A 14,793-nucleotide genomic window follows, 5' to 3' on the forward strand; every position below is an offset into this window, starting at 1 on the left:
TTGATTACCACAGATGATTGATACAAGGCTATATAAATAGCAGTCACAAAGATGAAACTAAAAAGAAATTCTTGCCTATTAGGATAAGGAAACACTTACCTATTAGAACAATAAAACCCTAACCTAAATAAAATAGGAAACCTTTAAAATAAAATAAACTATAATTTAACAAAAATGGTTTTATTTTTCATCTCTCTAGAAAATTAGAGTACTTTTCCTACAAGTTCAATGAAGGGGCAGATATTATTACCGAATAAACTTTTATCTTCTTTATTACCTTTATCAATAAAAGAATTGATTATCTTGTTTCAAATATGACAATTGTTTTTTTTTTTTTTTTTTTTGGTTATTGCTTGGAGTAACCTCTAAATCTTTTTTTTGCCATTTTTTTCTGTTTAATAAAACATGCTTCTACAGTAATTACAATAACTAAAATATGAGTGAAATTTGTAATAATAACTTATTTGTCTATGTCAAACTTATTTGGTGTAAATTTTATTTGACGTTACAAATTCTTAATCTTATGCGACTAACTTTCAGGATTCTTTCTGATATGCGGACTTTGTCAGCCGATTGGATGGCAAATAGAAGCAAATCTGAATCCGAAGCACAATCTATTCAAAGAGGTGAAGAAAGCAAAGTGAACTTCTTTTATCCACGCCCAGTTGCACCAACGTCCACTCAGGTCTCCACACTTTAAATTGTTTCTTGTCGTACATTTCGTTACAAAAAGAAAGAAAAGGTTTGCGGGAGCATGAAATATCTGTGATGAGTTTGATAGAAGAAAAATTCAGATGGCTTGCCTTGCCATGTCATAAAATAGTTTACCTTACCTTATGATATTTTTCTTTTTATAAGAAACAATTTCATTGGTGGTATCAGATTATGAAAGAAAGAGATGAAAAGTTCTATAAAAAAAAAATTATCATATTAATCAATGAGAGAAGTTCGTATCTTGTTTAAAAAAAAAAAAAAAGGCAAGAGCAATTTACACAAAGAGAGCCAAAAAGGCTAGTGACAAAAGAATGATCACAAGTGTAACATGTAAAGCTTCTGAAAGATCCAGAAGATACTAATCCAATAGGCACCTACTAAAACAAGGGGAAGTAGAAGAACTCGTACTCATGGAAGGTAACATGCGGGATGGATGATGAATAGCGAACATAATAATTTATGGTTGTCCATGTTCCTAGAAAAAAGATACTTTCGGGATGAAAGCAGCCTACTGTAAGCCAGATGTGACTCGGAAGGAGAAGGAGGAGCTTCGGGATTCTAGTTGCCCCTCATCTTATGATGAAGTGCGGAGATCATTTCTTTGTCGGACAAAATTCATTTGACTGGTTGCTGTGCTGCTTTTCCTTTCTCCTTATCCTTGGGGTCTGCTGGAGCTTCTTTCGCCTTCGTCTTTGGTGCTTTCCCTAAAGAAGAAATAACACCTATTTACTCTAAAGTTAGTGGAGACCAACTATTAATTCTAGCCCATTTTTGGACTGACAGCCTCGATGATAAGCAAGTGAATGCTGGTATCCAATCAATTGTCTGACACACCCCACCAACTTGAATGACTTTTTTTTTAATTAGTATACCCTTTGCTTTGCTTCCTCTATGATGAAATGTGTCCAGGAGAAGCTTCCTTTCTTTTTAAAAGGGTGGTCATATAAAGTTTGAGATAGGAAGCTCTTTGGGTCTTACCTTATGATGTCATACTAGCATGTTTCCACCATTTGGGGTTGTTCGGTTAACTTTTTTTGCTATTTGTTACTTAGGTCTCTTGCTATGGAAGAAAACCAATCCGCAACTGGGAGAGGATGAAAAAACTTATGCGCGAGTGATTTTTACCATTGAACTTCGAGCAAATCTTGTATAATTAGTATCAAAACTGCAAGCAAGCTACGAGGAGAAGGAGTTTCAGCCACATTATCTCACAAATACCATGAGATAATGCCCTGAATTCAACCTCAGCACTACTTTTTGCAACAACTGATTGTTTCTTACTCCTCCATGTAACAAGATTACACCATACGAAGGTACAATATCCTGTCGTGGATCTCCTATCTTGAACAGAACCTGCCCAATCAGCATCTGTAAACACCTTAATCTTTCTGTCATCATCCTTTCTGAAAAATAATCCAAGTCTTGGAGTTCTTATAAGATATCTTAGAAAATGATACACGAATTACATGTGTTCTTCAGGAGGAGCATGTATGTATTGACTTACAACACTCACTGCAAATGCAATATCCGGCTTAGTGTGGGATAAATAGATTAATCTTCCAACAAGACGTTGATATCTCCTTTTATCAACAGATACCCCATCTAGGCTCTCTCCCAACTTATGATTGGGACTTATTGGAGTATCAGATGGTTTACATCCAAGCATTCCAATTTCCTTCAAGAGGTCTAGTACATATTTTCTTTGACATACAGATATACCAGTTCTGCTCTTTGCAACTTCCATCCCTAGAAAATACCGAAGTTCTCCAAGGTCTTTTATTTCGAACTCCTTTCCAAGTGCCTGTTTTAGTCTCTCTATTTCTTCATGATGGTCACCTATGACGATAATATCATCGACATAAACAATGAGGATGATGATCTTACCTTGAAAGTGCCTGCATGGTCAGTTTGAGCTTGGGTATACCCTTGTTTACAAACAGCCTTTGAAAATCGCCTGAACCATGCATGTGGGTATTATTTTAAACCATAGAGAGATTTCTTCAGCTTACACACCTTCCCATCATACTTATCAATGTCAAATCCAGGAGGAAGGTCCATGTACACCTCTTCTTCCAAATCTCCACTGAGTAATGCATTCTTGACATATAGTTGTTGTAGTTTCCAGTCTAGATTTGCAGCAAGGGACAAGAGGACACGGATTGTGTTTAATTTTGCAACGGGTGCAAATGTCTCCTGATAGTCTACCACAAAAGTCTGAGAGTATCCTTTGGCCACCAGTCGTGCTTTATAGCTTTCAATGAACCCATCAGCCTTCTATTTGACAGTAAAGATCCATCGGCATCCTACCGTTGGTTTATCTTGAGGATGATCAACTACTGTCCACGTATCATTAAGCTTCAAAGCCTTCATTTCATCATCTACCATATTTTTCTACTGTGGATTGCTCATAGCCTCTTGAATGGATTTTGGTACCTCATTGGCTCAAGCCAAGGTCTGAACTGCTGAAGATAAATGACTATAACCAACACATCGAGCAATTGGATGTTGAGTAGACGATCTCACACCCTTCCTAAGTGCAATAGGGAGATCAAGATCATTAGTATTCTCTTGAGGCACAAGGGTAGATTGTTCAGTACCTAAGGACGAGATGGATTCATGACTTTGTTGTTGAGGCTGTAGTGGCTCCACTCCTCTTTGAATCGTTTGTCGCCAAGAATAAACAAGTGTCTCAGGTTGCTTGTCAATTCGATTTGGGTTGACTTGATCATTTTCATTATTATAGGAAAGAATAGGAATTGACTCTTCTATCTGAGTAATTGGGACGATCAGGATAGGTATTTTTGGCTGAGGTGACTCGGTATTTAGACCATCAATCTCAGGTATTTTTGACTGAGGGGACTCAATTATGGTATTTAGATCGTCAATCTCCCAAAAATTCCCATCAAGATTACTTGTAATAGGCTCAGTCTCCCCCTGAGGGGAATTTAGGAAGAAAAAAGATTGAGACTCAAAAAATGTGACATCCACGGTAGTGTAAAATTTATTGGTGATAGGACAATGGTATTTATAGCCTTTCTGAGTAGGAGAGTAACCAAGGAAGGCACACTTTCTGGCTTTTGGCTCCAATTTGTGACGTTCATGATCATAAACATGAGTGAGTGCAGTACATCCAAATATTTTGAGGGGGATTGTGAGGACAGATCGGATTTGAGGATAGATAGTGAGTAAGATTTTTAGTGGAGTGTTAAATTTCAGAACACGAGAGGGCATCCAATTAATGAGATAACGAGTAGTAAGTTTGATTACAAAAGCACGGCACTTTCTAAAAGATGTCTATTTTTCCTTTCAGCTATACCATTTCGTTGGAGGGTAATGACACAGGAACTTTGGTGAATGATTCCATTTTGAGACAGGAAAGTTTCCAATGTTTGATTAAAATATTCTATCCCCTTATTTGTGCAAAGAATTTTGATTCTCGTATTAAATTGATTATGAATGAGAGAACGAAAGATTGATGCAGTTTCTGATTTTTCTTTAAGTAAATAAACCCAACAAACCCTAGTGTGTCATCAGTGAAGGTAAGGAACCAACGTTTACCGGACATAGTTTTGATGCGATACGACCCTCATAAATCACTATGAATCATTGTGAATGGACTGGATGGTGTATACTCAAAAGAAGGATAAGATGTACGAGAGTGTTTTGCAAGTTGACACACTTCGCAAGTAAAAAGGTCATCTTTATGAAAAAGTGAAGGATACAAATGTTTAAGATACTGAAAACTCGGGTGCCCTAAACGGCGATGTAAAATTAGAATTTGTTGTTCTTTAGAATTTGACTCACCACCAACCTGGAGAACCTGTTTATTTCTTAGACTTGGTCCTCTGAAGTAGTAGAGCCCTACAAAGCCATCAGCACTACCAATCGTCGTTCTTGTTATCATTCTTATCAAGTCCTAAAACAAACACTTATAGTCAGCGAACAGGGCTTGGCACTTTAAATCATGAGTCAACTTCTGAACAGAAATTAGATTGCAACATAATTTAGGCAGATGGAGTACTAAGTGCAATGTAATGTTCCGGTTAAGAATAACATAACCAAAGCCCTTAATAATGGCCAATGACCCATCTGCAAGCTTGACATGTGTCTGAATCGGGTTGGGTGAGTACATGGTAAACATATCATGAAAAGCGGTCATATGATCAGTTTCACCCAAATCTAAGATCCACTTATCGGAATGCTGCTGACTTGTTAAAGCTGCACTAAAAATACCTCGTTGTGCCACGAAACTTGACGAAGGAGTAGACTCAACCGATAGTGTTAAGAGGCGATAGAGCTGTTAAAGTTGTGCCTTCGAAAATGGAGGGAGAGAGGTGGCCCAAACAAATAGAAGACTCTTGAGCCCAATTCCAAATAGATAAGTATGGAACCTATAGAAAAATGGGATCTTATTGGTTTCTTAAAAATTTATTTCATTATATGGTTATACAGAATTGGATATAGAGTTCTAACAGCTACGACCTTACATTGACTTCATACTTTGTAGGATATTTTATATTACTCAAAGTTGAGAAATTTTCCTATTCGTCAGAACTTCAGTTTTCTGGAAATATAAGATAAATATGAACAAGCTTGAACAAAAGTTAGATTACCTTATAACTTTTTATCTTGTTCCAGGTTCACTGCTTGCAATTTCTGATTTATGAGGTGGTGTCTGGTGGTAACCTTAGGAAGCCCGGGGGGCTTTTTGGTAACAGTGCATCTGAGATTCCCATTAATGATTTGAAGCAGTTGGAGGCATTTTTCTACAAGCTCAGCTTTTTTCTGCACATATTTGATTACACAGGTACCCTGCCACACTTAGGCATTCATCCCTGCAAGGTGTTGTTAAAACATAAATTTTTGGATTGACATCTTCATATATTTCTTATCTGCCCCTCGTCGAAGCTATTTGAAGTTCATTATTATAATATTATGGTGAAATCCGCAATCCAGCTGGAATTACGCTTTTTAATCCTGTTTATCCAGAATTCTCGTTTAGAGTATAGCAGTACATGCTGGAATAATGTGCCTCTGGAGGAAATTTGCTACAAATTTAAATCATAATTAATATTACTTGCCTCCCAACATCTTCTTCCAGCTCTTCACCACTGTCCTGTTATGCCTCATCCTCGTTGATCATGTTGATAGCTTTCCTTTGAGGACATTCATTAGATAAATGTCCGGTTTGTCCACACCGAAAACATTTACCCAATGTTGGGCGGTTATACATGTTTCCTTGCTTTTTACCTGCCACAATATTGGTTGGTTTATCTTTAATGGAATCAGTTTCAAGTTGCTTACCTTTACCGGTTGCTGAGGTTTGGAGAAGAGATATTGTCGCTTGGATTGGCAGACCTTTTGGATGTCCCTCCTTGTTCCCAATTGCTTCTTCTTGAGTACTGTTTCTTGAAGCGATTTCCAACTTGCTCTTCAATGGTAGTTGCGGTTGAGATGGCTTCATTGAGATATCCAATTGGTTGTAGTGCGATCTGTTCTTTAATATCCGACCATAGACCACCAATGAATCTTGCTACAAGATGTTGTTGGCTTTCCAACAAGTTGGTTCTTGCTCCTAACCGATAAAACTCCTCAGAGTAATTGGCTATAGATCTTGAGCCTTGTTTACAATTTTGATATTGATCGTACAAAACTTGCTCAAATTGATTGGGAGAAAACGTTCCCTCATGAGTTTTTTCGTACGTTCCAAATTCCTAATTGGTTGTTTACCATAGCGGTATCTATTAATGTCTAGTTGATCCCACCAAGCCGAAGCTCCACCCTTTGGTTTTAATGCCACTAGTCTAACTTTCTTATGTTTGGGAATCCCCATATAACTAAAAAAAATTTCTACGTTCTTAACCCAATCCAAGAAGCCTTCAATATCCATCTTACCATTAAAACTAGGGAGATCAATTTTCATTTTGTATTCATTTTGCTCTTTATTCCTATTTTGGTTAGGGTACCTACTGAACTTTTCTCCTTCAAAGGCAAGCAGCTCCTCTTCCTCATTGCTGTAAGAATCAAAATTGATCTCATTTCGTCGTTGAAATAGAGGATTCCGGCTGACTTCTTGATGAAAAAGGCATAGTTCTTGGCGGTTTCCTGGACCTAAACGGACTGCTTGTGGTCTTCTTGGTGGGTCCGCTTGCCTTTCTTGCTGATAAATCGTCCTATGACCCTCCATCCCCACTTCTTGATCCATTCTTTCTTGCTGCAGCGGGGTGTTTCTAACCGAAGATTGTTGTACACCCATGGCTTCAAGCTTGTCACGAATAATCTCCAAGATCTGTTTAATCTTGCTGACGTCCTGCTGGATGGCCTTCACCTCTCCTTCAACCGACAGCAAGCGTACGGTTGATGATCGTGGCGAGAGAATGGATACTTGCTCCATTTCTTTATTGACGAGAGAAGAGTCACCGGTGTTGATGGACTTCTTTCCCGCCATAACAGCCCAGAAAATTGGGATGCTCTGATACCAACTTGATGCACACAAGAGGGGGAGTTTTCTTGAAGGAAAATGATGATCCTTTATTAATGAAAACCAGCAGCTATTTATAGAGGCTGTTGGGCTATTAACTACACAGTAACTAAGTTACCTTCATAAAGCAAACTAAAAACCTAACAACTTAACCAACAAACGGAAACTAACATTTTAACTACATCAAAAAAGCTTACCTTTATGTCTCATCCCGAAAAAGGATTCTGATTATTAAAGATTATTTGAAAGAATGAACGGTTCCCTCTTTGTCCAAGTAGATTTTAAACTCCTTTGGCGTTCAAGTTTTGATTTACAAAGGACTTCGACTTCTTTTCTGTTACAAGACTGGTCTTTGAAGCTTTTTGATCACTTATGTCTTAGTCTTTGGTGGTTATTGTTCTTATTTTGTCCGTAATGCTCCTTGTTGAGCCTCTAATATTTTCTCTTTCGTATTCCTTTGCAATGTCATTCTCTCACTCCTCCAGGAGTTTGTATCCTTGAACTTTTTCTTCTTTTCGTATATCAATGAAAAGTTGTTTCTTGTTAAAAAAAAAAAAAAAAAGTCATATGTCTGAACTGAATAAAATTATCTACTGTGCAAGTCTTGTAATAGAAACATTGATGAGCTATTTCCTATGATCCACATTGACAATGCTACTACTTTTTTGCAGTGACAGTTGCAACATTAACGGATCTTGGATTCCTATGGTTTAGAGAGTTTTATTTAGAGACATCTCGTGTTATTCAGGTAGTTTCATGATTTACAGTCAGCTATGTTATTGACATAAATTTGCACATTCAGTTTGTTGAGATGTATGGTATGTGGTGAGTATGACTTTAGGGAAAATCTCAAATCAGATAGAAATATTCTATTCTTTGCTTTCAGCTCCTATGATTCGATTTAGGGAGGTGATGACCGTGGTTCATTTATTCTTTCTTTCTTTCTTTTTTTAATCATTTATGCTTTAAATAAAAAGTCATACTATTGATTTAATAGCAATATTCTACTGTCAATGATGTCAAAGATAACTTCATGAGTTTCATGATGAATCACGGAAACCTAAGAAGCACGGAGACAGACACGGATACGACACGACGTAGACATGGTGACACATTATTTTCTAAAAATCTAGGACATGGACACGGCAATGACACGTTTATTAAAATATACAGTTTTTAGGAAGGAAATTCAAAGTCAATAAGCTTGTGCATTTTCATGTATAAAAGAATTAGTTTGATATATTTTACCCTCAAAGTTTATTATTTTGTCATATACTACCATTTATATTTTGTCATATACTACTATTTATGTTTATTTCTGATGCTTAACAAGTGTTCGACATGAGCCTAACAACGGTCGAATTTTATTCACTTTTTACAAGTAGTGTGTGACACGCGTCTATTAAACTTCTGACACATGTCCGATAAGTGTCGGAGTGTCGAACTGTCCGACACATGTCCAACACGGACATGTTACCCAAAATGAAGCGTCCGTGCTTCTTAGATGGAAACAATCTCAGTTGGTTGTATGCATTCATGCAGATTTTAGCATATTTAAGTCATTTGTATCTAAGAACTGTGTTCTGAGACCTCCAACTTTCATGATATCCTAGATCTTCGTATTTTGTATACTACTGGTTCATTTTTTGTATCTCCATAATGTTTTACAAGCCTCTTGAAATTGTGAACTCCTTCCATTGTAGGGTACAATAATTGATTTTTCCTCTTTTTATTATTTTTTTCTCTCCTCTATTTCAATAAATGCTGTCTGATTTTTTCATTATTTGCTTCTGAAAATGTTCTTAGAACTCTGCTACATTAAGAATCTCTCTTTTCTGCTTGCAGTTTCCTATTGAATGCTCCCTTCCCTGGATGCTGGTGGATTATGTCCTTGAGTCACAGAATGCAGGCCTTTATGAGAGTGTTCTATTTCCACTTGACATTTACAATGATTCAGCTCAACATGCTTTGGTTACTTTGAAACAACGTTTTCTCTATGATGAAATTGAAGCTGAGGTTTTTTCTCTCTTAAAATTCAATTTCTGAGTTTACTTTGCATTGAAGTAAAGACTATTTAAGCATCCGAGACACCATTATTTTCATAGCCTCCTGTAGTATGCCTTGTTTATTATTTATGCTTTTGATCTATCTGTTATTTCATTACTTTTACTACCTTATATCACCTTTTGCTCTGTCTCAGGTTGACCATTGTTTTGATATATTTGTCTCAAAACTATGTGATTCAATTTTTACACATTACAAGAGTTGGGCTGCGAGGTACGCACTGCTCTTTGTGATTAGATACTTGTTCTGTGAATGAACATTAACATGGTGCTCTAACCAAACATTACAGCGAGATGCTCGACTCGTCTTTCCTATTTGCCATAGACAATGGTGAAAAATATTCTGTCCAGCCTATGAGATTTAATGCCCTTCTAAAGATCACTAGAGTCCAGGTAAACTATGCTTTCTGTTTATAGCTTACTGATCTAGGATAACTTTTTCCGTTTCACTTCTTACTGTCCTCTGATTAAGCCATTCATGTGGGAAATTACTTTCCCCATATACATATATATAAGTACTTGCATGTATATTTCATCATTGGTTAACAATGTTATCCTTTTTAATGAATCAGTGTACAGAGCTTGTACTACATGATCAATATGAACTTGGATATTTATTCTCAACTAATAGTTGGTTTATCGTGTATGAACAAAAAACCGTCTATTTATTGAACTCAGTAAACCTAGTATAGGCTTTTTTATTTATCCACTTTTTTTCCTATGTCCAAATTTTTATGTTAACAGTTACTTGGGAGGACCATTGATTTAAGAAGCCTGATTGCTCAACGAATGAACAGAATTTTTCGAGAGAATCTTGAGTTTTTATTTGATCGGTTTGAGTCTGAAGATCTTTGTGGCATAGTGGTAAGTAGTTTCTTTGCTTGGTCGTGATTCAATTAATACGTTCTTTTTATATATATATATATATATATATATATTTTTTTTTTGTAACACAATGAAAGTAAATCAATATGTTTTAGGAACTAGAAAAGCTGATGGATGTCTTGAAAGCGGCCCACGAATTTCTGTCCAAGGATCTTTCAATAGACTCATTTAGTCTCATGCTAAATGAGATGCAAGAAAACCTCTCTCTTGTGTCATTCTCTGGTCGATTGGCTTCCCAGGTTACAAATCTTTCTTCCCTTCTACATTTTCAGCAAGGTCTTCACATTCTTTTCTCGAGATGCTCTACACCTAGGAGACTAAGTACTTAGTGTATAGTAAGAAGTCAGGGTTCTATAATTAAATATATTTTATGTTTTTCTGTGAGCAATGATCTTTATTCACGTTACTGTATTTATAATCGTACAAACCCGGGCCTTCTAATAAGGAGGAAGAAAGCCACCTAAGGAAAAATATCTAATAACACGATATTCTACTAGAAAATCTAACTAGGGAGGAGAGAGGAGAAGAGGTAGAACACGTAAATAGGAAGGAAGACTAGTTACAAAGAAGGGATATTGGGAAGAGTAGAGACTAGTATGTAATGTGATTAAAATATGATTAAAAAATCAAATATTTAGAACAACTGTTAGAACTTAAAATTAAGATGAAATTATTAAGGGAGGTGCAAGAAGAAAAATCACAAATTTCTTCCCCTTTAACTGCCTTTTAGTATAGAAAAACCAAAAGGTTTTTAAAGGATTAACATACGTATTGTTACATACTTTCAAAAAAATTGGAAAGTATAGTGTACTTTATTAGAAAACCAAAATGCTTGTCCAAGTTTTGGAGATGAAAATTTTTAGAAGTAAGTTGTAATATTTCTTTACCTCTATCAAATTAATTATTTTTAGTCTTAAAAAATAAAAATAAAAATCTTTCAATTCAATGTTTTAAAAATCGTTTGAGGCGTAAGCCTTGAGGCACGCCTAAGGCGTGGCGGACTTGAGGTGCCTCAAGGCTTACGCCGGTGCCACATAAAATGAGGCTTTCGCCTCTAAAGATGGAGGCGTAAGCCTCTTTGCTTACGCCTCTGAGGCTTGAAAAGCGTAAGCCTTAAGCTCCAATGGGGGAATTATACAAAAAAAACTTCATGTGGTGGCTTTTGGCAGTATTTGACTCATTTATTGCTCAACTTTCTTTTCCTTTGTGCTACTGGCTTGTTTTACGGTGGTGGAAAGCAACCATTTTTTTTTTTTGTCTGTTTTGTTTTCTCTTTCTTTTATGTGATACTACTGCCAGCCCACCTTATTTCTACTGTTATATGGATTACAAAATTTTCAACAATTATTACATCAAAATATTTTACAAGTTTTTTAATTTTGGTTAAGTAATGTTTTCCGTTCTAACTTCTAATAAAAGTAATTGATGTGTTTTTTCATGTGTTTTTTCTAATTTTTCTTTTCTCCATGTTTTTCCTTTTTGTTTTTTAATATTTTCGATATTCCTTTTTATTTTACAAATTTTTGAGAATTACTTTTTTAGTTCTAAGTGATGTATTTCATACTTCTATATGAACACTATCATATTAATAATACAAGATTTTACATTCCTATCATTTTTTTTACTTTTTTCCTATTTAAAATGAGGCTTATGCCTCACACCGCCTCACGGCTTACGCCTCGCTTCTTCATGAGAAAAAGCCTCAAACCCGCCTAACGATTTTTAAAACATTGTTTCAATTTTAGAAAAATAAAGGAAAAGAAAAACTATATTTGAATAAAAAATAAAGGGCAGAATAGAAATATAAAATTTATCCTTTATCAGCATCAGTTAATTTTTTTTTTTTCAAAATTAATATTTTATTTAATTGAAAATCTTACTTTATAGCTTTAATGATAAGAAAAACTAATGAATAGTGTACTCTTGCCTTTTGTCCGTGCAATAATTTCTGTTATACAGCACGAACCTTGTTATGGTATTGAGATTTTCACTTGTTTTTCTTCATCCATTTTAATTTTCATGTAATTTATCATGTTAGATTTGGTCAGAGATGCAGAATGACTTCTTGCCGAACTTTATCCTATGCAATACTACTCAGCGATTCGTAAGATCGTCGAAAGTTCCTCCTGTTCCAGTTCAGAAACCATCAGTTCCACATGCCAAGCCTAACTTCTACTATGGTACTCAAGTACGTTAATTATTATAGTCAAAGTATTCCAACTCACTTACATATAAGACCATATTGGTAGTTTATTTTAAGTATAACCGTTGTTATCTACTTGAGTCGTTAATAAAGTATTTCATATTTGGATTCGGCTCTTTAATCTTGTTTGATATTTTTGTATTCGCAAGAAAATTTCCAATTGTATTTATGCTTTCAATTATTTCCCACCATGTTAGGACTTCAATTCTGCTCATCAAAGTTTTGCACGGTTGCACAGTGGATTCTTTGGGATGACTCACATGTTTTCCATTGCGAGACTTCTAGGATCTAGATCCTTACCATGGCTTATTCGAGCACTTCTGGATCATATATCAAATAAGGTATAGTATGAATTGAATATATCCTTCCATGGAATACACTTATTAATATTCATACAATGTAAACACGTTATTCTATGCATGCACATATATAGATAGAGATACATGCGCACACACATGCTCATACAATTCACATAGCATGTTGAAAAATGTCTCCAACGAACGAATGGTCATAATTGAATGTAGATGCATATAATAACACTATAATTTTTTATTTTATTTATTTGATAATTATTATTATTATTATTATTAAAGAATGTTTTTTAATGGAGAATTGAAAAGTTGCCAACGTTAAAAATACAGACCCCAACCCAGCATAAAAAAGATGACGACAAAAAAAAGCCACATCTTGTAGAAGTAATAAATCATCAAAATACCAACTAAAAACCAAAAAAGTGACTACAAAGATCTCAATTTTGGGAGAAAAATAATAATTTCTCTTATTGAATAGTAAAACCCTAAAGCCTCTTTTAAGTAGAGGTCAGAGACAAATCTAAATAAGGAATCTAGTACAATAATATACTAATTACAAATAATAAAAAAGAGAAGCAACTAATAAACATTTTCAATAATTATTTACTAAAAAAACGACATAAAACCAACACTTCCCCTCAAGCTGGTTTGAAGATATCTTCCACTGCCAGCTTGTCAATCAACTTATCGAATTGCAATTTTGGAAGGCCTTTAGTCAACGCATCAGCGATTTGCTCCGTTGTCGGCAAGTAGGCAGTACATATTACCCCTGTAGTGATCTTCTCCTTAATGAAGTGTTTGTCAACCTCAATATATTTTGTCCTATCATGTAAAACTGGATTGTGAGTAATGGAAATTGCAGTCTTGTTGTCACAATAAACATGAATAGGTGCCTCCCAAGTAAACTTCAATTCTTTTAGTAGCCTTTTTATCCATATACCTTCACAAATACAATGAGCTAACGCCCTAAACTCTACTTCAGCAAAGCTTTGAAGTCCTAACTTTTTTTGGTATTCTAAGTCAATCAGCTATACATCCTCCTTGCATGTTGGTATGGTACAAATTGATTAGGAATGAGCGTAGTGCAGTAGCTGTTGTTCTTGTGGTCTGTATAGCAGCATCAGTAGAGTAGTTATCTCTTCTCACAACCGTCTATCCATCTTCTTAGTTTAGTTTTCCTGTTGTATGTCTAGCTATCTGTCGCATTATGTTACTATATTCCACGAGCCTCCTTGCTTCCTTAAGCCACCGTTCAGGAGTCGAGGTTGAGTTGTCGGAGATCCGTTGAGGCAGAGACTCTATGTTTCCAGCTTCTGGTCTGAGACATAAAGAAATAAGTAATATACCCCATTGACATTGATAATTGTAGACAGATGGATAGTGTGCATTGATGGATCTACTTCTTGCCACTAGTTTTTTTACTACGCCAGGTAACTAAGTTACCTCCTACAAAGGAACAGTAACCAGATGTGGATCGTCTATCAACAGTACTACTCGCCCAATCGGCATCAGTATAAACTTCAACTTGCAAATGGCCATGCTTTCTAAATAGTATACCTTTGCCTGGAGTTCCTTTTAGATACCTTAAAATTCTGTGAACAGCTTCAAAGTGAACTACACCAGCAGAATGCATGAATTGTCTTACCAAACTCACAGTAAAGGCAATATCAAGACGTGTGTGAGACAAATAAATGAGTCTACCCACAAGTCTCTGATATTTCTCCTTATCTTTAACTTGTTCATCTTTTGCCGCTTGCAACTTCAAATTCAATTCAATAGGAGTTTCAGCTATCCTGCACCTAAGTAAACATGTCTCTTCAAGTAAATCAATAATGTATTTCCTTTGATTAACAATGATTCCCTTTTTTGATCTAGCAATTCCACCCCTAGGAAATATTTCAAAGTTTTCAAATCTTTAATTTGAAATTTACTAGCAAGTCTTTTCTTCATAGAGGCCAATCCACCCTACATCATTGCCTGTGAGGATAATATCATCAACATAAACAATCAAAACAACTTTTTTGTCATTACCATTGCACTTATAAAAAATAGTGTGATCTGCTTGGTTTTGAAGGAATCTGTTAAATTATAGTTTATTTTATTTTAAAGGTTTCCTATTTTATTTAGGTTAGGGTT

The 14,793-nt window shown here is 35.5% G+C and overlaps 1 protein-coding gene across 6 annotated transcripts in view; it reads left to right on the top strand.

Annotated features, from left to right (window-relative positions):
* The window catches only part of PIR121 (transcription activator), a 72,688-nt gene that overhangs the window by 43,227 nt on the left and 14,668 nt on the right, over positions 1-14,793 (top strand). For all 6 annotated transcript variants that reach the window (XR_015791345.1, XM_088124954.1, XM_088124950.1 and 3 more), the window contains 10 exons: positions 541-685; positions 5,353-5,521; positions 7,867-7,943; positions 9,041-9,211; positions 9,396-9,472; positions 9,549-9,651; positions 10,003-10,122; positions 10,239-10,382; positions 12,182-12,331; positions 12,544-12,687. Coding sequence is in view for 5 of the 6 variants with exons in the window: in XM_088124954.1 (XP_087981080.1) it covers positions 541-685; positions 5,353-5,521; positions 7,867-7,943; positions 9,041-9,211; positions 9,396-9,472; positions 9,549-9,651; positions 10,003-10,122; positions 10,239-10,382; positions 12,182-12,331; positions 12,544-12,687 (1,300 nt within the window). In the remaining variant the exon portion in view is untranslated. The remainder of the gene's footprint in view (positions 1-540; positions 686-5,352; positions 5,522-7,866; positions 7,944-9,040; positions 9,212-9,395; positions 9,473-9,548; positions 9,652-10,002; positions 10,123-10,238; positions 10,383-12,181; positions 12,332-12,543; positions 12,688-14,793) is intronic.

The sequence above is a fragment of the Momordica charantia genome, assembly GCF_013281855.1.
Source record: "Momordica charantia cultivar OHB3-1 chromosome 6 unlocalized genomic scaffold, Mcharantia_2.0 BLBB01000006.1, whole genome shotgun sequence".
Lineage (NCBI taxonomy): Eukaryota > Viridiplantae > Streptophyta > Magnoliopsida > Cucurbitales > Cucurbitaceae > Momordica > Momordica charantia.